Raw genomic sequence first — 25668 nt, 5'->3', positions numbered from 1 at the left:
AGCCCCATGCTGGCCTCAGTGGCAAGCAGAACGTTTTGATCAAGTGCACCAGGCAAGTTTTGTGGATCCAGCAGAGAAACTCCTGCCCAGGGAGGGAAGCTTGGAGATCTTTTATAACCTCTCCTGAGGCAGAAATGATGGGCGGCCGTAGTGGCTAATCCCAACTCCATGATCTCATGTGTGGGCGGGACTTCATGGTAGGTCCTGCAGGGTTCTCCACCAGAAGCCTTATTTTGCAAGTGAGCTCAGCATCTGGGCAGAGCAGACTTCCTACAGGCATTTTGCAAGTGCCTCATATTCCCTTTCCTTATTGTAATATGGACCATTATCACTTATCACCCGAGAGGGAGTATAAATCCCAGTGTTCCTTGCCTAAAGTCATGCTTTATTAATTTCAACCTTTTCAAAGAGTGAGGTGGAAGAAAAAGCCCTGATTGCATGTGATCACTGGGGGCCTTGAGCCCACAAGGGAGGGGGGGTTTCCCAAATTGCTGTGAGGCATTAATAACCCAGCTGTAGGAAGAGCCTAGCTCCAGGGCCTGACACACAATGGGTAGATTTGCTTAGTAATTATTCTTCTGTTGGGGTTTGGACATGGCTCAGGAAGAACATGCCTCTCTCTGAGGGGGCAGGGAGGCTGGAGGGGCAGCCTCTAGAACAGTGAGCTCTGGTCCAAGTCTCCATGCTGCCACAGGTTCCTGTGTTACTTTGGACAAATCACTTCCCATCTCTGTGCCCAGGTTCTTCATCTGTAAAATAGGGATAATAAGAGTACCTCCTTCAAAGGGTGGAGGTGAGGATGAAAGGGGTAATGCTTAGGGCAGGCAGGAATGAGCAGATAATAGTTATTTCTGCAGCCTTCCAGCCCTGGATGTGGATTCTGCCACCAGCATGAACTGCTGTGTGATTTTAGGTGAATGCCTTGATCTCTTTGGACCTCTGTTTCTCTATCTGGAAATGGGTTTGGTTACAATTCCTGCTTCTAAGGGTGGTGTTGAGCATCCAGCATGCGGGACGGGTGAAGCTGCTTAAACAAGGTAGGCAGGTGCTGACGGTGTAGGGTCTGCCCTTCCGGGAAGCCCCCTCTGGGAGGGGCAGGGGCCAGCTGCCTCCCAGGCAGGCGGTGGCCCTCCCCAGCGGCCCCGCCCCATTGTGACGGCCTTGCCCCTGCCTGTCTGAGGGGCAGGAAGGAAGTGAGGAGGGCAGCGGCAGCTTCCCCTTTTCTGTCCTGCTCCAGGAGCTGGGCTTCTCCCCCCTCAGTGCCTCGGAGGAGGGCACAGCGGCACCATGGCCCCCAGCACGGCCGTCCGCCAGACTTGCTGCTGCTTCAACGTCCGCATCGCCACCACCGCCCTGGCCATCTACCATGTGGTGAGTGTGGGCAGGCCCAGGGAGCCCGAGGGAGTGTGTGTGTGAGAGAGAGAGGGGGGACCCCTGGTCTCCTGAGCCCCTCCAGCTGGACAGCCACTGGACGGCCGCTGCTCACCACCTTTCTGTGGGCTCCTGCTTGGGTGTCAGCCTCCCTCCCTGTCCAATGGGGGGAAGGGGACCCTGTAGCAGCCGCCTGAGCAGAACAATGGTGGAAGGAGGGGTCCTTGTTGCAAGATAACGTAGCTCACGTTCTCTCTGAAGCTCAGTTTCTCGCTCTGTAAAATGGGACAAGAAAGCAGCCACAAGGTCAGCCGGATGAGGACGGAACCCCAGAAGGGAAAGTGCTTTGGGAGCCAGGACTCTTGGGAGAATCGGGGGCTGGGACTGCTGCCAGGAGGGGGGGCCAGGCACAGGCAAGGCTCCCGCTCTTCCCCGCCACCGGCCTGGCTAACAAGCAGGAATCTCTCTTTGTGCTCCTCAGGGGAGGAAGGAAGGCGTCCTCTAGTTTGCCGTTGGCCAACCACTGCCTTCTCCTCAGGAAAACTTGAGGCTTTGTGCTAATGGACAGGGGGCTTGCCTGGCTCCGTCTCTTGGGGGGCATCCCGAGGTGGGAGCAGGCCCAGCGGTTCCACTTTGCAGACTGGTGTGCACCTGCCCGGTGTGGAGCCTTGACTCTGGGGGAGTCACAGCCCCCGGGGGCCAGTGGTCCCCCATCTTAGTGGCTGAGGTCTGGGGCTCCCCCTCCCCCTCCCCACAACGCCAAGCCACGCCCGGCCCCCCAGGCCCAGGCACCTTCCTCCAGGGTGACTCATGGCCTGTGGGGAGCAGTTCTCTCAGGAGCCTTGGAAGGGCTTCCTCAAAACCAGCCCGAGCCCACAGGCTGTGGTGGCTGCTCTGAGCTCAGGCCTGGCTGCCTCCGCTTCCTGTGAAGGCTGGCAGGCCAGGCGGGCGCAGGAGCCCAGCCTGCGAGGGGTGATGATGCTCTTCAGTGCACACGGCCTCTGGATCCAGCGTTCTGGGTGCAAGTCCTGCCCCGCCCCCCTCTGCCCCCCCACTTCCTAGCTGTGCAGCCTTGGGCTACTTGCTTAACCTCCTGGAACTTCAGCTTCCTCCTCTAAGGAAGGGCCATCACGGCAGCCTCTGGGAGGCCGCTTGTGAGGGGCACAAGTGTTACCTCCAGGGCAGTGCCTGACGCAGGCGCGTGCCTCCTTGTGAGCGGGGTATCAGACCGGGAGTGTGCTGCCCGCACACCGGCAGTCACGCGGCAGCCCCCAGACGCTGGCTTGGGGAGGCGCTCTGAGGTCGCCCTGCCTGGCTTCTGCCAACGCAGGAGTGATTCTGAGAGAAGTGCCTGGCAGCGTGTGTCCCCACACCAAGTCCTATGGCCCCTTCGGCTCTGAGGTTGCGCAACATTCTGGGCAGATCAGTGTGGTTCTGCAGAGGAGGCCCCGTGGGAAGCAGGCCCCCCTGACCCTTACCCCGGCTCTGCCACTAGCCGGCTGTGTGACTTGGACAAGCTTCGCTCCTGGGCCTCAGCTTCCCTTTGTAAAATGAAGGGGGTGTAGGGGGTGTGGACTGGCTCCGAGGTCTCAAACTCCAGCACCTCCGGGGGCCAGGCAGTCATGGGAGTGAGTGTCGTGGGGCAGCTGGACCTGCGGTGGCCTGGGGGCCTGTTCCGGGCCCACTCTGGCAGCTGCTCTGTTTCCGCCGATTGTTGCCGTGAAGGAATGTGGCCCTGGCAGGGGCTCTCCTGATATTTAGAGAAGCAGGGAACACGGGCTTTGATGTCTTATCTTCTGATGTTTCCATGTTGGTGACTGCTTCAAGGTAAAAAAAAAAAAAAAAATCCCTGTGCAGGCCAAGCCGAACCCACCTGCCGGCCACCTGGGTGGGAGGCTGCCCTACAAACTCTGGACTCTGTGATCTTAAGGTTTCTTCTGAGGTCCTCACCGCTACACGACATCAGTTCCATGACACACATGACATTAAGTAATGTCAGTGTCTGCCCACAGAGCAGGACAATCTGTGGGCAAAAGATCAAGGAAGACCTCTTGGAGGTGGTGTCATTGGCAGAGGTATAGAGTTCAGTTGTGGGGGGTATGGGTGGGGGAGAAGGGTTGTGCAGAGGTGTGGAGGCCGAAGGACAGAGGCTTGTGCAGGTGACACTACACAGACCAACTTCGAAGCTTCAGGTTGGGGAACAGGAGGTAGGAGGGGCTGGGAGTGACAAGCGAAAGAGCCTGGACTTTCACTGTTGATATTTTGGGCTGGAGAACTCTTGGTTGTGGGGACTGAACGGTCTGTTGTCAGATGTTTGGCAGTATCCATGGCCACTACCCACAGGATGCCGATAGCACCCTCCAGTTGTTAACCAAAAACATTTCCAGGCATTTCCAACGTCCTGTCAGTTGAGTAACACTTTATGGTGTGAGACACGGGAGCCATGGGATGTTCTAGAGTAGGAGGTATGAGTAGAAGCCTGGAAACTGTATGTCAGGCTCGAGCAGCCGTCTCTGGGCTGCAGTCCTTAGTTGATTCCATTGTGTGTGTGGGGGTCATCCTCCTGCCCCCTCTGTGACAGGGACTGGGGCTTCTCCTGTGGCCCAGCAGTCGGTGGCAGATGTGCTGTCAGGGCCTTGAACATCTGGATGGAAAAAGAGAAGCCACCACCCAGATGTATCAACCACCAAGTTCGCCTTCATCTGGAGCCAGTCAAGGGTGACCACCCTGCATATTGAGAGCTATTCGTGGACTTGGGCCTCTGGGGAGGATTAAATCGGGCCCTTGGTGCCTTGGGTCGCGTTACACCCTATGGAGTCACAGGGAGCGTTATCACTGGAGGACCCTCTGGTGTCCGATGGCTGGAGGCCCTTCCTCAGGATTTTGCTGGGTTTGGGTAGAAGATTCGCTGGGTCACAGATGATTTCTAACCCAAACTTGTGCAGGTAGGGGAGTCAGAGGACTTTCTTAAAGTGGCCACGTTGGTCCTGGCTTGTCTGGCAACCCCACGCACGCCCTATCAATGGTAGGAGGTAGGGAGCCCTAGAAGATCCTTCTGCCCAGATGTATTTCCCTCCCTGACCTTGAATTCCGTTAGAAGTGCATTGCCTGGGGGAGAGCTCACACCTGCTGTGATTTCAACCCTGGAGCAACAGGATACGGGTGAGGAGGGGAGGCCGCACTGGCCCTGGTCATCTCTGGGTGACAGGATGGTGAGCTCTAATTGTTCTCTGCTTTTCTCTATTCTTCATCTGGTACCATGGCATGACTGCTTCGAAAAAGAACCTCTTTATTTTGGAATGGTTTGGATTTACAGAGCAGTTTGGAACAGAGTGTAGAGTTTGTGTATACTCCACACCAGGTTTCCCTTATTGCCAACATCTTACATTAGGAAGGCACGTGGGTCACAGTTGATGACTTGGTATTGTCCACTATTATTAACTGAAGTCCGCCCTTCATTCAGATTCCTCCGCTGTCCCCCGATGCCCCTTTTCTGTCTCGGGAGCTCCTCCAGGCTCCCTTGTTATGTTTAGTCCTTAGGTTCCTCTCGGCTGAGGCGGTTTCTCGGGTTTTCCTCGTTTGTGATGACCTTGACAGTGCTGAGGGGTACTGGCGGTGCACTGTATCGAATATCCCTCAAAGGGGCTTGCCTGACAGTTTTCGCGTGGCTGGACTTGAGGGACGTGCTTTTGGGAGGAAGACCGCAGAGGGAAGCGCCGTTCTCAGCCCATCATCACGTCCCATCACTGTTGACCTTGATCCCCTGGCTGGGTGCTGTCAACAGCCTTTTCCACGGTGAAGTTACTGTACCGCCCCCTCCCCCTCCCCCACACCCCGTTCTTGTGGGAAGGAAGTCACTGTGCACAGCCCACACGTAAGGAAGGGGGAGGTGTGTTCCCTTCTTGGGGGCAGTGTTGCTACATAAATTATTTTATTTAAAAAAATATTTTATTGATTTTTTTACAGAGAGGAAGGAAGAGGGAGAGAGAGTTAGAAACATTGATGAGAGAGAAACATCCATCAGCTGCCTCCTGCACACCCCCTACTGCAGATGTGCCAGCAACCAAGGTACACGCCCTTGACCGGAATCGAACCTGGGACCCTTGAGTCCGGAGGCCGACGCTCTATCCACTGAGCCAAACCAGTTAGGGCTACATAAATTATTTTAAATTCCTCATGGGACATTTGTTAGTTCTCCTCATTTATTATATAAATAAAGGGCTGATTTATGTTTTTATCAGCCCGGCCTCCTGCATATTTATTTTATACTTTGGGTTATAATCCAATGCTACTTTGTTTATTTGGTCGCTCGAGTGTACTACTTTTTAAATTGGAAAAAATATAAAGCAATCGGCCTCTGTTATGTCAAGAGTCTCTAGTGAGTACAGATACATGTCTTCATTTTTCACGCTCGGCCCCAGGCCAGGGCCCAGGCCTGACTCATTCCTGGCCTCTGCCCTCCAGGGGTTCTAGTCTGTCCCAGAAAAACTGTGGCTATGACTTTGATGGATGACAGCGCTGGTTAGGGGGTGCAGTGGAGGGGTCTTAACCCAGCCCCTGGTGGAGGGTGGGGCTTCAGGAAAGGCTTCTTGGAGGAGGCCTGCGTGCTAAAACTGAGCAGGACTTTGCTTGGGTAAGTTGGGGAAGAAAGGGCATGCCAGGCGAGGGAACAGCATGAGCAAAGGCTTGGAGGTGGGGAGATCCTGTGATGCTGGGACGTTATCAAGCTGGGCTGGAGGAAGGGGTGGCTGTGAGGAGTGGTGGGGGAAGCTGGAGAGGTGACCCGCGGTGGGACTGGACCAAGTCCCTCGCTTCTTTCAGGCTTCATAGCTAAAATGGTGGACCTCTGCTTGGCCCAATTCTCACATTTTACAGATGAGAAGACAGAGGTCCAGGAGGGTCCCCAACTTGTACCAGGTGACCCGGGGGTGGAGGGGGTGTGAGCAGGGCCTTGCTCCAGGCTGTCACGACTGGCACACAGGTGTGTGGGATAAGCCCGACAGGGAACAAATGAATTATGTACCTGGCTCACGGGCCAGGGCTGGTCAGGTATTTGGATGCCCTTCATTTCTTCTTTATGGTCCAGCTCACATGAAGCTTCCGCCTCCAGGAAGCCTCCCCCCGACCCCCAGATTTTTTTCTTCTTTGAATTTCAGGGGCTCCTCTCTCTGTTCCACTTTGAGATAGAAGAGATCACAGACTTGTCTCCATCACTTACTCTCGATGTGACCTTGAGCAGGCAGGCGTCTTTGCTGGCTGGGCCTCAGTTTTCTCATCCATTAAATGGGGCTAGTAGTCCCTGTCTCAAGGGTAACCGTTCCAAGGTATTGAGCTGATGTGGCCCCATTGGAGTGGGCGGCGGGAGCTGGCAGGCAAGTGCCCAGAGTTGTTCGTCAGAGCAGACCACAGAGGCCGCGCTCCTTTTCAAATCTCAGCTGTTTGTGGCCTTAAAATAGGCCCCAACGGTCAGACGGTGAAAGCCCCAGATGAGGATCTGTTAGATTCTTTGCCTTCACGCCCGATGCCCCCGTGTGGGGCGTGAGGCCTGGCTCTGTGGGCCCTTCCTGCAGGGGTGGGGAAGCGGGGGGTAGGGTGGGGTGTCTGCCTCTCCCCAGCACCATGGCTGAGGGAACGAGTTGTGCTCCTCACCTCAGGGTGTGCATCCCACCGTCCAGCTTATAAAACGTTGGCGGCCCACGAGGCAGCTGGACCCACGAGGCCAATGGGAGAGGCACGCGGGGCCCACTGTGGGCAAAGGGGGCTCTTCGTGCTGCACCAGGTCTGCTGGGCTGAGCGACGATCGTCAGTCACCTGTGTGAGGTGAGCCAGGCTGCCCAGCCCCCAGCCTGGGCCTCATCCTCTCCCCAGCGACCTGGATCTCAGGCCCAAAGGAAGGGCAGGAAGAGGTTCTGGGAATGGCAGGCGGGTGGTGGTCCCAGTCGTCGGGGTCACCTTGGTTGGAGGGACTCACCGCTGTCAGAGGGCCTCCGCTGGGGGAGGCACCAGCCTGGGAGAGGGTCCTCCTGATGCAGGGGCTGGGGCTTGCTCAGACTGGCCTGCGGCTGGAGGGCAGGGCCTGGGGGACGAGGTTTCTCGGTCACCACCCTGTCTCCGAGGTCCCGGGAAGTGAGGCTGTCATTTGCAGCCAGGGCAGTGGTCTGGAACTAGGACTTGGCTATGAGGTCACGGTGAGGCCTGTGTTGGTCTCCCAGGGGACCTGCCTTGACGGAGGGGGAAGCGGGGCACAGAACGCCTAATGAGGCGTGCAGCGGAACAAGGAGCTGTGCAGAGTGGGCCTGCTGGCTCCCTGCCCTTCCAGTCCTCAGCCCGCGGCGGGGCCAGTGTCCCTTCCAGCCTCAGTTTCCTCCCCTGTCAAATGGGGGTCAGTGACCATGACCTGCAGAGCTGCTCAGAGACTCCAAAAAAAGCAGGTGGCCCACACACCTGGCACCTAGTGAGCACCCCACGAATGGCAGCTGCCACCAGAGCCCCCACTTGGCAGAGGAGGAAACTGAGGCTCGGAGCGGCCAGGCTCTTCCGCTGCTCCAGACTGTGGCGGGGGAGGGGTCAGGGGTGGGGAGAGCCTCCGCTGTAATATCCGGAAGCCTCGTCCCAATCACTTTTTTCTTTTAAACAATCTTTATTGAAGTGCAGCTGACATGTGCATTATTACATCAGCTTCAGGCACTGGGCGCAGTGATTCTGCGCGGCTGTGCCTCATGATGCGGCCACGGCGATGTGTCCGCACCAGCGCTGTCACCGAGCGGAGTGACGATGACGGTGCCGACTGCATTCCCTGTGCCCCCAGCACATCCCCGCGGCTCGTTCAGTTTACAGCTGGGAGTTCGCACCTCTTGTTCGGGGAATCTGGCCCTTATTAACACGGAGCCTTCATGGGAAAACATGTCTCCATTTTCCCTGCAAAATGGGGCAAATAGTCCTGATAGCAGAACCTGCCTCACAGGACGAGGCGAGGGTGGAAGGTGGGAGTCGGCGTTCAGAGGAGGACCTGTCCTCCCCTAAATGCTCAGCCCTAAGAGCAATGCTTATCATCGTGGGGGCGGGGGGCGGGGGTGGTTTGCTCTGAATGGGAATAGGAAAGTCATGGTTCACGGGGACAGATTGCGGGGTGCGGGCCACTTCCCTAGAACCCGAAGAGGAGGAGGACAGGGGCTTAGGTCAGGCCCCTGAGTGGCGGCCCATAGAAGGAGATTTGATGACGTACTCTCCGCCCTCCCCTCCCCTCCACCCCCCAAGCATGCGGAGGCCCCTGGAAGTCATTAGGGCAGGAACTTGATCATCCACGCCCATTCCTTGCCATTTTGCCTTCTTTCATCGGGGCAGGTCCGGAAGGGCAGAGGCCAGAGGCCAGAGGGCATGCCTCGCTGGGCTGACACAGGCCCCGCACAGGCTTTCTCAGGAGGCCCTGGGCCAGAGCTGGCCGCTCCCTGTCCGAGTGCTCCTGTCCCTGTTCCAGGCTGCAGGTGGCACCGCGGTGAGCGGTGTCCACACTGCGAGCTCTGCGGTCGGCGGGCCTTTGCACGGGCTGGCCTGCTGCCCGAGCGCTTCCCTCCTGTCCCTGCCAGCCCCAGAGTCACGCCTTCGGAAAACCCTGTGCCCCCCAGCGTCTCCCACATCTTCCACCAGCCCAGCCACACAGCAGCTACCATTTCCTGGCCTACTGTGTGCCAGGCACATGGATCACCCCCAGTCACAGTTCCCCAAGGGAAACTTCTTGCAGTTTCCTGAATGCATCTCATCCACGTTTGCTTTTCCTCCTGCCATCCCCTCTGCCTGGAGCACCTTCCCATGCCCTTTGGGAGAATTGTTAAGACTTACCACCTCTCAGAAGCTGAAGCCCCCGCTGTCTCTCGGAGAGGTCCCTGCACCCACTCCCTCCCAGGGCGGCGGGGGGCTCAGCCCCAGGGTCTGACCCAGAGGAGGGGTCAGATACTTTCTATTTTATTTTACTTTTGTAGACCTTTTATTGATGTGTAATTGACATATCATCAGTACACATCTGGATGAACTTCAACAGAGTGAGCACACCCTTGCAACCTCTACCCAGATAAAGAAATAGGATAGGACCAGCACCCAGAGACCCCTAATTCCTCCCCCTCCCCACTACCCTGCCCCACTGACTTTCCCCAACATGCAAGGTTCTAGGCTACACAGGATGAGCTCACACACATGTGCAGCTCTTTTTCTCAGCTGTGTGTCTGCGAACTGCCCCCATGTTGCTGTGTGCAGCGAGCGGCTCATCCCCCTGCCCTCGCCCATCAAGTACTTTGTCTCATGAACATATAACAGTGCATTTGCCTGTTCTGTTGGGGGTGGGGTATGGGTTGTTGCCAGCTTGGGGTAGTTACCAACAGAGCGGCCACTGCCTGGGGACCTGGGGCTTGATTTCTACACACAAGTGCTTTTGCAAGTCAGTCCGTCCTCTGAATCTTTAACTTTGGGAACAGACCTATGTCACCTCACCCACTCTCACCACTGCTCTACTAGCCGGTGGAGCCTTCTCTCTGTTCTGCAGACTGGGGCCCAGGGAAGTAAAGCGGCAGGCGGAGGGGACAGAGATGGGAGGACAGTAGGTGGTAGGTGGAGGGGACAGAGATGGGAGGACAGTAGGCGGCAGCCCCAAAGAGGAGCGGGCTCTGGGCAGGTGGGGTGGCCTGGCTGGGGCTGCAGCTGAGCCTTTGGGAGGGAGCGTCGCGATGGTATCTGGGCTGCTGGGGATGTGGTTGCGGAGATAATGTTGCAGGGGAATGGCCCCCACCGGTGCCCCCTGATTAACTGCGACAGGAAGTATGGGGTGGGGGCGGGGAGCTTCCTCTTGCTGCTGATGTGTCTGGTTCTCTTCTCCTCCTTCCAGAAAACTTGGGGGGGTGGGTGCAAAGGGAAAACAGGGTGAGCCTGGGAGGTTGAGAAGACTGAGCTCCAGGCTGAGGTTGACAATAGTAATGATGGTGGCTTCAGTGTGCAAGAGCCCTGTAGCCCCAGCCTCCCAGCGGAGGGTCAGGCTGAGGACAGGAAAGGGTGTGCCCTGGGGGCCCGGTTTGCAGTTTGCGTTATCTGTGGGGGACAAGCCCAGCCTGACTCCAGCTCGACCTCTGAGAAGTCACACACAGGCCCTGCTCACTTCGTGGGAAAGTGGGGGGCCATCGACCTCACAGACTTGTTAGGAGGAGGCAGAGAAGTTCACGGATGGATTTGTGCCCTCGCACCGCTGGCCCATGGCAGGGCCCCACTGAGGGCTGTCTCTGTCAAGTGTAGCCCCTGAAATCTCAGAGCGGGGTGTCTCTGCTTGGTTCTGAAAGGCTGGATCCTGCACTCCCAGGAGGTCCAAGAGAGTAGGCCCACCTTCTGTAGAGGGAAGTGGCATTTGAACCCCAAATAAAGGGGTCCAGTATCCCCATCGTCTTCATCACCGCCACCATATCCTGATGTCACCACCCCCAGCAGCAGCAGCAGCAGCAGCAGCAGCAAGGCCGTGTGTGTGATCACTGCAGTTAATCGCCACTCACCGGCATCACCTTTATCACCACCAGCGTGGCCACATCCACTGTCACCTCTGTAATCACCACTCACATGATCGGAACTGTTACCACCACACCAAACCCAGTGACACGCAAGCCATCCCCACCTCCCAGTCCGGTCACCACGGTCGGCCTCACCCGACCAAACTTCCTTCATTACATTCAGCTGTGGCATCGCGTCCACACGGCCGAGGCCATGTTCAGGAGTGCCCCGTCCCCCTGTTTTTCAGCTGAAGCTCTTGGTTGCTTCTCAGAGCCACCAGGAAGACAGACAAGAGTGTCCACTGGCCACTTGCCCGCTGTTTGGTTTGGGGAAGTTGTGCTTGTGATTGAGAAAGAAGGAGCAGGGTGGGGGAGGGAGTGGGAACAGAAACCAGGGAGAAGCAGAGAGAAGAGCTAAAAAGGGGAATGGAGAGTGGGGGTGGCAGTGAGGGCGGTTGGCCAAGGCCAGGACTGACTCAGACACGCAGCCTGAGCCCTGGCGTGGCCCCGGGAGGAGGGAGGCTGGTCCTGGCTCTGCAGCAGACTTCCCTGTGACCGCGGGCTGCTTACTACTGCTCTCTGAGCCCTGTTTCCCCACTGGTGCCATCTCAGGGAAGAGGCGTTCCGCCCCAGTCCCTGGATCTGCACTGCCAGGCGCCAGGCCTTTGCACATGACATTCCCTCCTCCTGGAGTGCGTTTCTCTTTCCCTGGTGGAAAACTGCTCTTTGTCCGTCAGAAGCATCTCAAGCTTTTCCTGTTTGTGAAAGGCTCCCTGAGGCTTCCAGACAGCGGTGATCACTCCTTCATCGGGGACCCTAACCCCCTGTGTGTTCCTTGCCATGGCTCTGAACACACTGGTCACTCATCCGTTTCCCCTGGGGACGGTGACACCTGCCCTCCAGGGTCGTGGCTTACCAGGGCCTGGGCGTGGTCTGTGCTCAGAGAGTATTTACTGGAAGGGGAAGAATGAACACCCACACGGTTCATGAACACTGCCCCACAGTGCTGGTTTAGGGCGTGCTGGCTGTCCGTCTGACTGTGCCACCTGCCATTCGACCTGATAGTAACCTTACAAGGCAGGTCCGGTTATTACACCCATTTCCCAGATGAGGAGACTGAGGCTCAGAGAGGTTAGTGGTTCACTTAAGGGCCTAGAGCTCAGCTTAGGGCCAGGACCATCTGATTCTAGCACCCTGTTCTTTTTTTTAAAAAATATATTTTATTGCTTTTTTACAGAGAGGAAGGGAGAGGGATAGAGAGTTAGAAACATCGATGAGAGAGAAACATCGATCAGCTGCCTCCTGCACACCTCCTACTGGGGATGTGCCCGCAACCAAGGTACATGCCCTTGACCAGAATCGAACCTGGGACCTTTCAGTCCGCAAGCCGACGCTCTATCCACTGAGCCAAACAGGTTAGGGCTAGCACCCTGTTCTTAACCACATGATTTCACCATGTAGAATTAAGGACTAGTGAGAGGGAAGACGCCATAATGGAGGAACAGTGGGTGAGTGAATGCTGTCTGCCTGGGCTTTGCAGGAGAGAAGCCCTGTTCCAGGAGGGTGTGGGTCACGGCCCAGCCAGGCCCTCAGAGCTCAGGAAGAGGGCAGTGCTGTGTCCAGGTGGGAACCGGGTGAGGGTAGCAGGCATGGAGGGAGGTGAGCAGAATGGAGGGCCTGGGAAATCGGGCTCCTGGGTTTTCCAGGCCTCTCCCAGCAAATGCTGTAGGTAAGCCAGGTACTTTTCCCAAACTGCAGATGACTTGGTTCCAGGCTTGGGTGGAGCAGTGAGGGAGGTGGGATGAGCGGGGTGCAGCTCGGGGCTGGAGCCTGGGTGTGATACACCACAATTTGCAGAAGTTCCAGTCCCCTGACTCTCTTGTGCTCAATCGTCCCAGTGGCCTGGGTGCAAACGGGGTGACGCTGCTCGTTGACTGGGGGGGAACACTGAGGCCAGGGAGCAGCCAGGTCGTGGCTAGGGTAGGACAGCAGTGAGGCTGTGGGGGAGGCCCCCCGTCGTGCTCTAGCTGCTGTGTCCTGAACTCTGAGTCTCTGGGGCTGGGCAAGGATGGGCAGAGGGTTGGTGGGACCTGGGGCTGGGCCCCGGAGCAGCCACTTGGCCCTGGGAGCACAGGTACCAGGGTTTAAATCCCAGCTGGGCTGCCCGACCCAGAGCATGTGATTTCTCTCCTCTGAGCCTCCACTTCCTCATCTGTAACACTGGGAACACGCTGACCTTCTTGTAGTGTTTGGCAGTTTGTGGTGCAAACCTGTGAGTACTAATCTGAGCACACAGTCGTTGCTCCATAAATGTCGATTTCTCTCTATCTCATCTAGGTTGCGGAGTCTCCTCTCTTTCTCCTGGATTGGGGACGGGTGCCTTTGTGGAAGGTCAGGGGTCCGCGGAGGGTCTGAGTCAGGCCCTGAGGTTGCCTGGGTCTGTGACCTGGGGCTGGTTCTTGTCCTTTGGAGCCTCAGGGTTTTCATCTGGTGAAAGGCGACAGAATCATCTCCTCCCCATACAGGAATGCCGAGAAGGTGAAATGGGCGAAGATGGGGGGCCCATGGGGTGCCCTGCTCTGGTGCTCGCTGCTGCATCTTATGCAAGCTGCAGGAGGGACAGGGGACTCCAGAAGGAAGAGGAGATGGGCATCCCTCTCTGACTCCACTGAGGCGCTGACATGAGAGAGGGGACGGGGAGCAGGCCTCACAGAGCCGGGAGGCTGGGGGATGCTGGGAGGACCGTGAGAGGGGGTGAGAATCAGACTCTTCAGCCTCAGTTTGAATCCTGGCCCTACAGATTGCAAACTGGGAAGCCTGGGGCCTCTCTGAGCCTCACTGTCCTCATCTTTGAAATGGGGGTGGGAGGGTTAAGCACAGCCCCTTCACTGGGTTGTGGGAGGATCATTGGGATGGTGTGGGTGGCACACCTGGCCCACAGTGGAGTCAGGTTGTACAAATGTCCCTCCCCTTCCTTCAGGAGGGGTGATGGGGTGCTAATGGCAGGATTGGGGAATGGTGGGAAGGCACCAGGACAGCACCGGGAGACTTGGACTTCAGTTCCATCTGTCCCCAACTTGCTATGTGTCCTTGGGCAAGCCACCTAGCCTCTCTGAGTTCATAAAACAAGCAGAGGGAGCTTATAAAATAAGTGGAGGTTGAGATTGTCTGATTCTGAGCTTCGTCCCAGATCTCAGACAAGCCTGGATTCTCGGGACTTCAAAAAGCTTCTTGTGCCCCACCTGCATGGGGGACGGGTGTCTCCGTGGAAAGTTAGGGGCCTTTCTAAGCCCAGCTGTGACTCATCTGTGCCCTGTTTGCACACTCCCAGGGATGGGGAGCTCCGCTTGCACCTCACCTCGCAGGGCCCTGTTCCCGGCTCGGTCCTAGACTGAGCTGTCATCTGCCTCCCTTTCTCTTTCTTTCATTGAAGGTGAAACTGGAAGGAGAGGGGTTGAGGAAGCAGCTTTTCTCTCTCAGGGCTGTTTCTTATGGGTGCCAGCCGCAGGCCCCACCACGTCTGCCTTCCGCTCTGGGCTGTTCTCACCCTCCTGGTAAAACAAAGCCTATTTGGTTATCCAGGTGGAGGGGGCAGCTAGGGCAACCTCACGGCCAGCCCCTGGCACCTGCTCATGGTACTGCCTGACCAACCCTTGTAAGCTCACATGCATCCCTTAGAAACGAGTCCAAAGCAGGTTATGTTTGCTGAGCCCCTATTGCCAGGCCCCAAGCTCAGTTCTTTGCAAACACAATCCAATGTTTTTCTTACTGGATCCAGGGATTGCCATTTGCCGATGAGAAAACGGAGAGGCGAAGTGACTTGCCCAAGGTCACACAGTGACCTGGATTCAAACCCATCTCTGCCTCACTCTGGAGTCCAGCCCTGCATTACCCCTCTGTGTTGCCCCTTTCTGCCCCACTGAACAGGATGTAACATGGCAGAAAGACCCACCGAGACCTGCGTCTGAGCTAAAATAACCACACAGTCTGCAAGGGGGAAACAGATGGTGGTGTGGGGTTGCCTGTCAGCTGAGCATGAGTTACCAGGGCAGGGCTGCCTAGAAGCCAATCTAAACATGAGCCATATTAAGAGGACACCTACTGGGAGGGAGGAGACAGTCTTGGTCTCAGTGTGGGTGGATGGTGCCCAGAGAGATGTGTGTGTGGTGGAGGAAGGGCAGAGGCCTGCACAAGGACACAGACAGAATATTCTGAGTTCCCCGTGGCTGGAAGCATTTGAATAGAGGCTGTATGATCAGGATTCCTGCGCTGGAAGGTGGAGGGCATGGACAAGGTGCCCCCCAAATCCTTTCAAACTGCAGTTTTGTGGCTGGACTTCATCAGTTGCTTGGGCCACCTCAATACTCACGCCCATCAGATGTGCCCCTTCTCCATTATTCTCTGCCAGGGTCCCCTGAGGGGATGGGGTTCATTAGTCCATCCATCCCTCCATCCCTCCATCCATCCCTCCCTCCCTCTCTCCATCCATCCATCCATCCATCCATCCATCCATCCATCCATCCATCCATCCAGTCATCCATCCATTTAGTCACAAATAGAACAGCCACAGCAGTGAACAAGAGAGACACAGAAGCCTATAGTCCAATGGGGATAACCGTAATAATGATAGAAAACAGACTGAGTGCTTACGACCCACCAGCACTGTGAGTGAGTTACAGCCCATTGGCCCCCCTGCAACCCTGGGAGGCAGGTATTGTTATTGTCCTCATTGGGCAGGTGGGCCAGGAGGGACTGGCTTTGGAGGGCACCCCAGGGGACTCATGGGTCAGATGCTCCTGTGCTGACGACTCCGTGAACTTGAAGCTCTCACCTGCTCAGATGCTGTGACTAAGATCCCACGATGACCAGTGCCCGTCGTTAGAAAAGACCCAGTCTCAGCCCCCACCTTCTCTCCAAGGCTGCCCTTCAGTAGTCCCAGTTACCACTTTAATGAGAACATGGGTCTGAGGGCTCTGTCGGGGATGTTCTCATTTATGCTCATCATAGCCTCCTAAGGTGGCTGCTCCAGGACCCTCCTTTTCCAGAGGGGGAAACTGAGGCCCACAGAGGTCACTAACTTGCCCAAGTCACTTAGCTGGGAAGAGGAAGAGCTTGGATCATGAGCTTGCACAGGCCACAATTTTAATCAGGATGCTCTACTGACCTGCCCTTCCATCTCCTCCGGGATCCTCCTCACAGGCCCCGGCTGCACCTTGAGGAGGGAGAGGGCTGGTGGGGGAGCGGCGCAGACCCCGGCTGACTCATGCTCTCTTCTGCCCCCAGATCATGAGTGTCTTGCTGTTCATCGAGCACTCCGTGGAGGTGGCCCACGGCAAAGCCTCTTGCAAATTCTCCCAGACAGGCTACCTCAGGATTGGTAGGTCCAGGGGACAAGAAGGGGAGCAGGGAAGGAGAGGGATGGGGCCCTGGCTGGAGCAGCCTGGCTGGGGGTAGACTGGCTGAGGTTTGAGGCCCTGCCACTTCCCCTCTTTGAGCCTCAGATCTTTCATCAGCAAATGGGACTATTCCACCTGCCTGGCCCAGGTGTGGGAGCGGGCAGGATGGCGCTTTGCAAACCTAACCAGCCTAGAAAGGTGACAGCAGGACTCCCCTGCTTACACCGACAGCTGCCCATCGCACTAGAAGAAAATCGTGAAACGCAGCCCCTGCCGACCTGTTGGCCACAGGGGTCCTTGAATCTCCCTCTCGGCCTCCTCCAGGCTCTCCTGGCTGCCCGAGCCCCAGCTGCTCTGACCACACCGTGTCTCAGGCCCCTGCCTGAAGGCTTTGTCACTCAGCTCACAGGCTGCCCCCTCAGAGGCCTTCCCAGTCCTCACCCCGGTGAAAGCAGACCCCAGCCTGCCCTCCCCCACCTCAGCCGGGACCCTGTGTCATACCCTCTGTGTCACCCGAAATGCTATGTTTGCATCGTTGTAGCCTCTTAAGACTGAGAACTACTGAGGGTAGGGCCTGGGCTTTCCTGTTCCCTGGGCTCCCACACCAGTGGTTCCCAAAGGGTGGCCCTTGGAGCCCAGCGGGGTTCCCCAGGCACCTCACTGCTCTCCTTGCCTTTCAGCTGACCTGATCTCCAGCTTCCTGCTCATCACCATGCTCTTTGTCATCAGTGTGAGCCTGCTGGTCGGTGTGGTCAAGGTGAGAGCCCTGAGGGGGAAGAGGCATGGGGGGCAGGACTTGGGGAGCCCCAGCTGCCCTCCTACGCCCTCCTAGTCACACCCACTGAGTGGGCAGAACTGGCTGCTGAGATGGTGGCAGGTGAGTATTTTGGGAGACCCCACCTATACCCTAGAAATCATCCCTGGTGACCCACATCCTTTTATAATGCAAATGGAGGCAGGGCATTTCAGCAGAGGAAGAGCGGTTTGGAGGAGTGAGGAGGGGGCAGAATGCAGCCCGCTGTGTAATCCAGAGAGGAGCCAAGGCAGAGGGGAGAGTATAGATGTGGCCAGCTCAGTTCCATCAGTGAGCAGATGAGACAGCGAGGCTGTGGCTCAACCTCCTGCAAAGAGGAACCACCTGCCCCTCGGCCCCAGGGAGGCGGAAGCCAGGACCGGAAGCAGGGCCTTCCTGGGCAGACAGTGGCCTGGCACCCTCAGGGCCGGGACAGGGAGCCACGGGGGTGGTGCCAGGTTGGAATGCTTCCACCTTGCATGAAATGTCACCATCGCCCCCTGGCTAATGCCAGCTCCCAGCCCTGCACCCCAGGAAAGGGCTCCCCCTTGTTCAGGGTGGCGCCTGGGTGCTTACGCAGAAACGCCAAGGGCCCAGCGACAGAAAGGAACCAGGCTGTCCCCAGAGGCGCTGGGACTCAGCCTGGGTTGTTTGGCCACCTCCTGAGTGATTTTAGACAACCACACAAGAAACCGAAAAACCACCCTTTCTGTGATCTGGTCCCACCTGTGGCTTCCGAGGTGGCCCAGGCCCCACAGAGGTCACTGCTTTCCGCTGAAGGAGAGGGAGCTCAGCCCCAGCCTTCCCGGGCTCCCACCATGACTGAGGGGCCCAGGAGCGCCTGCCCAGCAAGGTCTGCCTGTCTCAGCGCCAGCCTCTCCCTGCTCAGGGCCTCCAGTACCCGCCCCCTTCCCATCCTTCCACATCGACCCGGTGCCCCCACCTCCAGGAAGTCCTCTCTGATCCCTTCTCATCTGTAAAATGGCCCATCCTGGTTGAGTTCCTGAAAGGGAATTGGGTCGAACCCGCTCCTAGAGCCCTGGAGCACTTCCCTCTGTGGATGGGGACTGTTCTGTGTCTCCTGGACACCCAGGCTCCTTGCATTCAGGGCCAGGGTCTTGCCTTCTCCCCGTCCCCGAGCCTCACTCAGGGGATGGCATGTGGAGTCACGTGGGATGGGAGAACTTGGGCTGGGAGGGATCTGCCGGTGAGTGGGCGCACGGGGACATCAGGAAGTGTGCAAGGGACGCCCTGACCGTGCTGGGCCTGCCTTTCAGAACCGAGAGAAGTACCTGCTGCCCTTCATGTCCCTGCAAATCATGGACTACCTGCTGTGCCTGTTCACCTTGCTGGGCTCCTACGTGGAGCTGCCTGCCTACCTCAAGTTTGTTTCCCGGAGCCGGGCTGTGAGTACCCAGCCCCAACCTCAGCCCACCCAGCCTGGGGAGGTGGGAAGGGCTTAGGCAGAGACAGGGAGCCCCCGGAGCCCCTTCCTAGTTGGTGACCTTCAGCAAGTCCCTGAGTAAAGCGTCCCAGAGTTCCTTGTTCTGTGAAATGGACCTGGGGTTCCCATCTGCTCCCTGAGCCCTGGCAGCACTGACAGAGGACAGTGTACCGAGGTGCTCACACGTGGGAAGCACTCAGCACATGCCCGCCAGGGTGAGTCCACAGCAGGGGGAAGGGCGCAGGCCCCCCTTCAGCCCACCCTGCCTCGTCCCTCCTTGTAACCACGTTCTAAAGAGAGAGGAAGACGATGAAAGCCATGCTGAGCACACACCGTGGATGCCCTTGATGGCTGGCGCCACTCGCTGACGTGGCTCCCCAAAGCTGCTTTCCACACTTTCCCCACAACACGGGGGAGCTGGACTCTGGAAGGGCCCTGGAAAGGGGGTCAGGACCCTGGCTCTGGTCCCAGTGTCTGCCACCCGCCCTTGGCATGAACCTCTGAGCCAAGGGCATCCATTTCTTTCTGGGTACAGTGGACTAGAGGGTGGCTGGACTCGGTAGCCGAGACAGTCTCTCAGGCTGAGGGCCCTCCATGTGCCCCATAGACCCGGGGCCTCTGGTTGGGGGTTAATTGTGGTCTGTCTTCCTCCTTGTCTCTGTCCTCCTAAGCACCCCTCCAAGGTCCCAGTGATAACCCTGCAGCTGCTGGACTTCTGCCTGAGCATCCTGACCCTCTGCAGCTCCTACATGGAAGTGCCCACCTATCTCAACTTCAAGTCCATGAACCACATGGTAAGTCTGGGCCCAGGGCCCACTCGCGTCGCTGGCTGTGTGGCCTCGAGCACGTTGCTTCCCTCTCTGTGCCTCAGGGCTTAGGCTGGGCTGGAGTGGAGCGGGAGGAGGATTCTTTTATGAGTGATTTATTGAGGGGTAGTGCTCAGGAAGAACCTAGAAAACGGAGAGGGAGGCAGGTTAGACACAGGGAAGCAGCCAGGCAGCCGTGGCTCTAGGAGTAGCCCTGCCCCATCCCAGAGGGAGCCCTGCCGTGAGAACTGCACCACAGAAATAATACTATCTTTTTATTGTTGCCTGACCAATTCTCCCCAGACAGAGTGACTTCAGACAATAGCCCATCATTATCTCACACAGCTGCTGGAGATCAGGACTTTGGGAGCGGGTTAGCTGGGTTGTTCAGATTCAGGGTCTCTCATGAGGTCCCAACTGCGATGGGGTGGGGCTGCGGACGATGAGGGCTTGGCTAGGTCTGAAGGACCCCCCCCCTCCCCGCCAAAGATGGTTTACTCAGGGGTCTGTCAGCCCTTTGCCTCAATCCCGCAGCCTGTGTACCTTGGATAAGGCGCTTGAGCATCCTCATGGCATGGCTGCTGGCTCTCTCTCCCCCGTGAGTGTCTGAGGGGCAGAGCAAGGAGAAAACTGCTGTCTCAGAGGTCACACTCGCCTCTGCCTCCTCTGTTATCCAAGAGAAGGGAGGCCCTAGGTCTGGCCCACACTCGAGGGAGGGAAATGAGCTCCGCGTTTTGAAGGGGGGAGTGTCAATGAATGTGTGCACACGTGTGCAAATGCCAGAGAGCAAGCATGTCAAACTCAAAGGCTAACAGGGTCAGAGAAACAAGGTGTAAGTTTGTGTGGGCCGCAAAAAAAAAAGGCTTCAATTTTCATAGAAACGTAGGTTTATTTCGATGGAGACATGCTGAACACAAAGGGCTGAAATAAATGAGTAATCGTTAACATAAAACAATAGAACATTCTATTTATTTATTTATTTATTTATTTGTTTATTTTAAAAATATATTTTATTGACTTTTTACAGAAAGGAAGGGAGAGGGATAGAGAGTTAGAAACATTGATGAGAGAGAACCATCAATCAGCTGTCTCCTGCACACTCCCCACTGGGGATGTGCCCGCAAGAAAGGTACATGCCCTTGACCAGAATCAAACCTGGGACTCTTGAGTCTGCAGGCCAACGCTCTATCCACTGAGCCAAACCGGTTAGGGCACAATAGAACATTTTCATAAAAATTAATATTTTTTCTTGGACATTAACTTACCAGACACGGAATAACTGCACAAATTAATAAGTGTAACGCAAATGAACCTCCGAAAGTGAAATATTTCCTGTTGCGCACACCAAACAAGTCAGTACAGGACTAATGACGTGGCAATCGGCTGCTAAAATATTCGTGTTAGTGTTAATGGAGAGAAATGGTGCGCCTGCGCGGAAGGCGCGGAAGGCGCGGAAGGCGCGGAAGGCGCGGAAGGCGCGGAAGGCGCGGAAGGCGCGGAAGGCGCGGAAGGCGCGGAAGGCGCGGAAGGCGCGGAAGGCGCGGAAGGCGCGGAAGGCGCGGAAGGCGCGGAAGGCGCGGAAGGCGCGGAAGGGAAATGAATGCAACAAGATTATAGTAACCAGTCATTAGTGAACGTTGTAGTTTGTTATTAATCATTATGTATAACAGGACATTGTAAAAATTAAGTTATGAAATTTGTATTAAAGCGTTTCTTACTTGCCGTTATATTGGCTGGGCCGCGAAAATACTCGCTGTGGGCCGCGGGTTTGACATGCTCGCTGGAGGCTATCCACTGTGAGCAGCGACCTGGCACCAGGTAGTCCTGCTGTGAGCTGCCCTAGGGGAGGGCCATTCCCAAGTGTTCAGGATCTTGGTTCCATCAGCCAAGCCTGCTCTAGAGGAGGCCATGCCCACCGCCAGCAGGGGTGGGGGCCCCGCCAGGCAAGGGCCATCGGGCCAGCAGGGGCTGCATCTGCTCCTCTTGGTTTGCTCCCCTGTCACATGGGGCTGATGGTAAGTAGCACCTGCCTCCCAGGGCCCTTGCAGGATCAGCCAGGGTAATGGCTGTGCCACACGTGTTCCTGCATGTGCAGCGAGCAGGTATGTCGTTCTTCCACGTGTGGCCAGAGGCACTGACATGGCCCCCGAATCTGTTGCAGAATTACCTCCCCAGCCAGGAGGAAATGGCTTATAACCAGTTCATCAAGATGATGATCATCTTCTCCATCGCCTTCATCACCGTCCTCGTCCTGAAGGTGAGCGGCGCCTGCTCCGTGGCTCTGGGAGGGGCGGTGAGGCCGGTGGACTGTTTGGGGGCGGGAGGGAAATTGTCTAATTCTTCTCTGGGGTGGTCAGACCCAGACAGAGTCCAGTTCAGGTCCCAGTCCCTAGAGAGATGGTGACAAACAGGAGGATGGAAACTCTGCCATCCGAGGGGGTCACGCGAACCAGGGCGATTTCCTGGGAGAAGAGATGGCTCCAGGGGCACACGATCACAGTCTCCAGATTCTGAAAGGACCCTCGCGGGGGCTCTAGAGGCCGCACTGTGGCCCGAGGCCCCGGGGAGGCTGACGTTGACTCAGCAGAAGAAAGGGCTTTCAGGAAGCGTTCTGATCAGACGGTGAAAGCAGCACACACTCAGTGAAGGAATCTGGAAGCTGCAGATGATCAGGAAGAAGACGAGCGCCCCTCCTCACCGCTCAGGGGCAGCCCTGCGTGGCCGGCATTTCCTCCCTGCCGTTTGCTGTGGGTGCGTGTGAGCAGACGCCGCTGCCTCCTGTCATCAGAGGCCCTGAGCATCTCGGGCCTCACCTAATCCAACCTGGAGACAGAACTGCACTCCTTGTCACCTTTCCTCAAAGTCCACGCGCATTAGTGATGTGCACCGAGAACCTTCCGGAAGGCTCGGAGGAACCAGTGTGGGGGTTTACAACTTCCCAGACCTCACCATACAACCCCGTCCCCCGCCCCTCTCCTCCTTGGATGGGGGTTCTCTCTGGGCCCCCTCACTCTGCCTCACTGGCCACCCTCCACCTACGTGATTTTCCCCTGGCCCTTCATACTTTTTTTTTTTTTTTTTGCCATTGATATTTTTTAAGAGAGAGTGGAAGGGAAGGAGGGAGGCAGGTAGAGAGAAGCATCGATGTGAGAGAGATACATCGATTGGTTGCCTCCCGCACACTCTCTGACCAGGGCCAGGGCATACATACTTCATTCTTTTATAATTCATTTCATTGATTTGTGCCTCCTCTAAGTCCCCATCCTGAGACTCCAGGAAGCAAGCGACCTCCCAGCGGACAGGACCCGCTCTTCTTCCTCAGGAGGCAGAGAGGGAACTGCTGGCGACTGTGCCTTGCTTATGCCCCTGGGACTTCACGCCCCACCCCGGGAATCATCTCCCCAGTTCTTACTTCAACTGCTAAGAGAAAGCAGCTGCTTACAACACCTGACAGGGCACACATCTGTACATATACGTTTTTGGCACTTACAAACATGGGATACTGCCGCTTCCACTGGTTTGTTAAAAAACACTTCATTAGCCATTTTCAAACAGACCTTTCCTGTGTGAGCTCTGTCTCAAGACGAGCGAGGCCATCTCAGGAGGGAGTGAACAAGTGGGGTCTGCAGGACGATTGGCAGGGGGCTTGAGGGTGGCTCAGCAGCTTCCAAAAGCCCCTTCCTGTGCTGAGTCTGTGGGGTAGTAACAAGGGGGATACCTGGAGTACTTAGGACTGGCAGGTGAGGCCCCCCTCAACCAGAAGAGGGGTCTAAGTAGCAGCAGCAGGATGCTGCCTTCCTGGGGTGAGCTGGGGCTCCCCAGGAAGCACCAGCAACTGTCTCAGGGCTGCTGGGGCAGTGAGGAGGGTCAGCATCGCACAGCCTGACCTGGGCCTTTTCCAGGTCTACATGTTCAAGTGCGTGTGGAGATGCTACAGACTCATCAAGTGCATGAACTCAGCCGAGGAGAAGAGCAGCTCCAAGATGCTGCCGAAGGTGAGCCTGGGGGGTTTCGGGGCGTGTTGGCTCTGCCACTCACTATGTCATTTGGGGAAGTCTCTCTCCCTTGCCGTGCCTCAGTTTCTCCACTTGTAAGATGAGGGCTGGACCAGAAAAACTCTAAAGATCTCTGATAATCTAGGGTTCTTTCATGCAGGCATGCATCCAGTACTTCCTGCCTCTTACTCTTTGTTGGCCTCATATCCAACCCGGGGGGGGGGTATAAAAAAAATGAAGATGCCACCCCGTTCTAGAGAACGGTGTAGTCCAGAGTGAATCCAGACACAGAAATCTGATTACGACTCAGCGTGCTGTACAGGGTCAATGGGAGCAGAGGAGGTGGCTGGTCTCATCTGGGGTGTCAGGGAAGCTTCCTGGAGGAGGTGACATTTGACCAAGTCTGACACTGTCAGTTGGTTCAGGTTAGCTGGGAAAGGTGCACTTAGCAACAGCTGGTTGGAGAAGTGATGGGGAAAGGGCAGCTGCTTTAAATGACTTGTGGCTCACTTTCCTCATCTGTAAAATGGGCATTATATTAGTCATGACTTTTTTTTTAAAAATATATTTTATTGATATTTTACAGAGAGGAAGGGAGAGGGATAGAGAGCCAGAAACATCGATGAGAGAGAAACATCGATCAGCTGCCTCCTGCACACCTCCCACCAGGGATGTGCCCGCAACCAATGTACATGCCCTTGACCGGAATCGAACCCGGGACCCTTGAGTCCACAGGCTGATGCTCTATCCACTGAGCTAAACCGGTTTCGGCTATTAGTCATGACTTTTTTGGTTGCAAGTGGCAGAAAGCCAACATAATCAGACTTAAAAAAAAACAAAAACGTATTAGTTCACAGAACTCGAAAGTCCAGCATATGTCTGGCCCCGGCCTGGCTGAGTCCTGACATCCAGATGCGACCTCATCCTTTCTATCTTTTGAACCTCCTTTCCTTCGTGTGGGCTCCATTTTCAGGCAGCCCTTTCCTCATGGTGGCAAAATCGCTGCCAAAATGCCGAGGCTGACATCCCACCCTTTCAGCAGCCCCAGCAGAAAGGAAGTCCCAAAAGCAGGTTAGATTGGACCAGGTTGGGTCACAAGCCTATGCCCAAACCAATGATTGTAGATAGCCAGGGGGATGAAATTCTACTCTGAGGGGCCCCATCCAGGTCATTTGTCTACCCCCTCCATCTGAGGGATGGGACCAATTCTTCTGGAAGCAGGTGGATTGAGAATGTTTTCCCAGGGAAAATGTGTGTTGTTGTCAAACACGCAGGGGGCTTGATGCAGAGACAAGCCTGTTCACTACAGGAGCAGAAACCGCACCTGTGTGGTGCATGCCATGCCCGGCACATAGTAGGTATACAAGGTGTGCCAGCCATGGAATTCTTTTGTCAGAGGTGTGGTTCCTTCTGGCCAGTCCTCAGTCCTCATCTTTGTCCCTCCCAGGTGGTCCTGCCGTCCTACGAGGAAGCTGTGTCTCTGCCATCCAAGACGCCAGAGGTGGGCCCAGCGCCTCCCCCATACTCCGAGGTGTGACAGCGCCAGGCCCCAGTCCTGGTGCTGGGAGGGGCGGAGCTGCCTCGCAATCCACTTCTTCTTCGCTTTGGTGGCCCCTGTGGCCTGGGAGAGCCACCCAGCCGACTTCAGGACAATCTGCTTGTGTACCCCTCTCTGGCCTGCTTTTCCTGTGGGACCTGGGAGATGCTCACCGTTGGGTCAACCCTTTAGGCTAAGGGGCTCCTTGGGTCTCTCGAAGATTCGCTCTAACAACACGTGGCTTATTTTGATCAGCTTTGATGTTTGTTTAAACAATTGGTCATTCTCAATTCGTTGAGTTTGGTTAAATAACTTTCAGCTTGGCCAGTTTAACCAAGTGGCTGACAAATTAAAAAACACACACACTTGTCAGTTCAGTAAAATAATTTGGTCAAACAACAACAGTCCGTCACACTGATTTGTAAGTAGTTGTCAGTTCACACAGCAATTTCCTGAAGTAATCATCAATGAGTCTCCCCTCCCCCCAAATCCATATGTTCAATTTCTTCAAATAGCTTGCTTAAATAATGATTGAGCCAGCCAACCCAGTCAATTTAGAATAGGGAATAACTTCAATAATAAGATGTCAGATAATTCAATCCAATCCAATAACTGGCTGCCCACTCTGGCCAATTCAGTACTTCTGAGTGGCTGAATAATTGTTAATTCAAATGAAAATTCAAGCAATTGCCAAACCATCAACTCAATAGCTAGTTCCAGGGAATAGCAGTAACTTTGGTCATCAGTCCTTCGAACACACATTGTTTTGCTTAAGAGTTGTCATCGTCAACGATCAGTCACACGT

At 56.0% G+C, this 25668-nt stretch overlaps 1 protein-coding gene across 1 annotated transcript; it reads left to right on the top strand.

Moving 5' to 3' along the window:
• Positions 1–1169: 1169 nt before the first annotated feature.
• Positions 1170–25153, top strand: LAPTM5 (lysosomal protein transmembrane 5). The gene is made up of 8 exons (XM_080656617.1): positions 1170–1371; positions 16176–16269; positions 16969–17045; positions 18359–18487; positions 19197–19319; positions 21493–21588; positions 23234–23326; positions 24774–25153. Exons 1-8 carry the CDS (start codon positions 1288–1290, stop codon positions 24861–24863), a joined length of 786 nt encoding a protein of 261 aa, XP_080512743.1. The 5' UTR covers positions 1170–1287; the 3' UTR covers positions 24864–25153.
• The last annotated feature ends 515 nt before the right edge of the window (positions 25154–25668 follow it).

The sequence above is a fragment of the Plecotus auritus genome (assembly GCF_963455305.1).
Source record: "Plecotus auritus genome assembly, chromosome: 2".
Taxonomy (NCBI): Eukaryota; Metazoa; Chordata; class Mammalia; order Chiroptera; family Vespertilionidae; genus Plecotus; species Plecotus auritus.
Note: the sequence above shows the minus strand (reverse complement) of the source record. Positions and strands in the feature narration are given on the sequence as shown.

Excerpts from the sequence above, each read along its gene's own strand:
- LAPTM5 (XM_080656617.1), top strand. The coding sequence starts at position 1,288 with ATGGCCCCCAGCACGGCCGTCCGCCAGACTTGCTGCTGCTTCAACGTC. Across the intron at positions 16,270-16,968 it reads GACAGGCTACCTCAGGATTG|CTGACCTGATCTCCAGCTTC; the intron begins GTAGGTCCAGGG and ends CTTGCCTTTCAG. Across the intron at positions 18,488-19,196 it reads TTGTTTCCCGGAGCCGGGCT|CACCCCTCCAAGGTCCCAGT; the intron begins GTGAGTACCCAG and ends TGTCCTCCTAAG.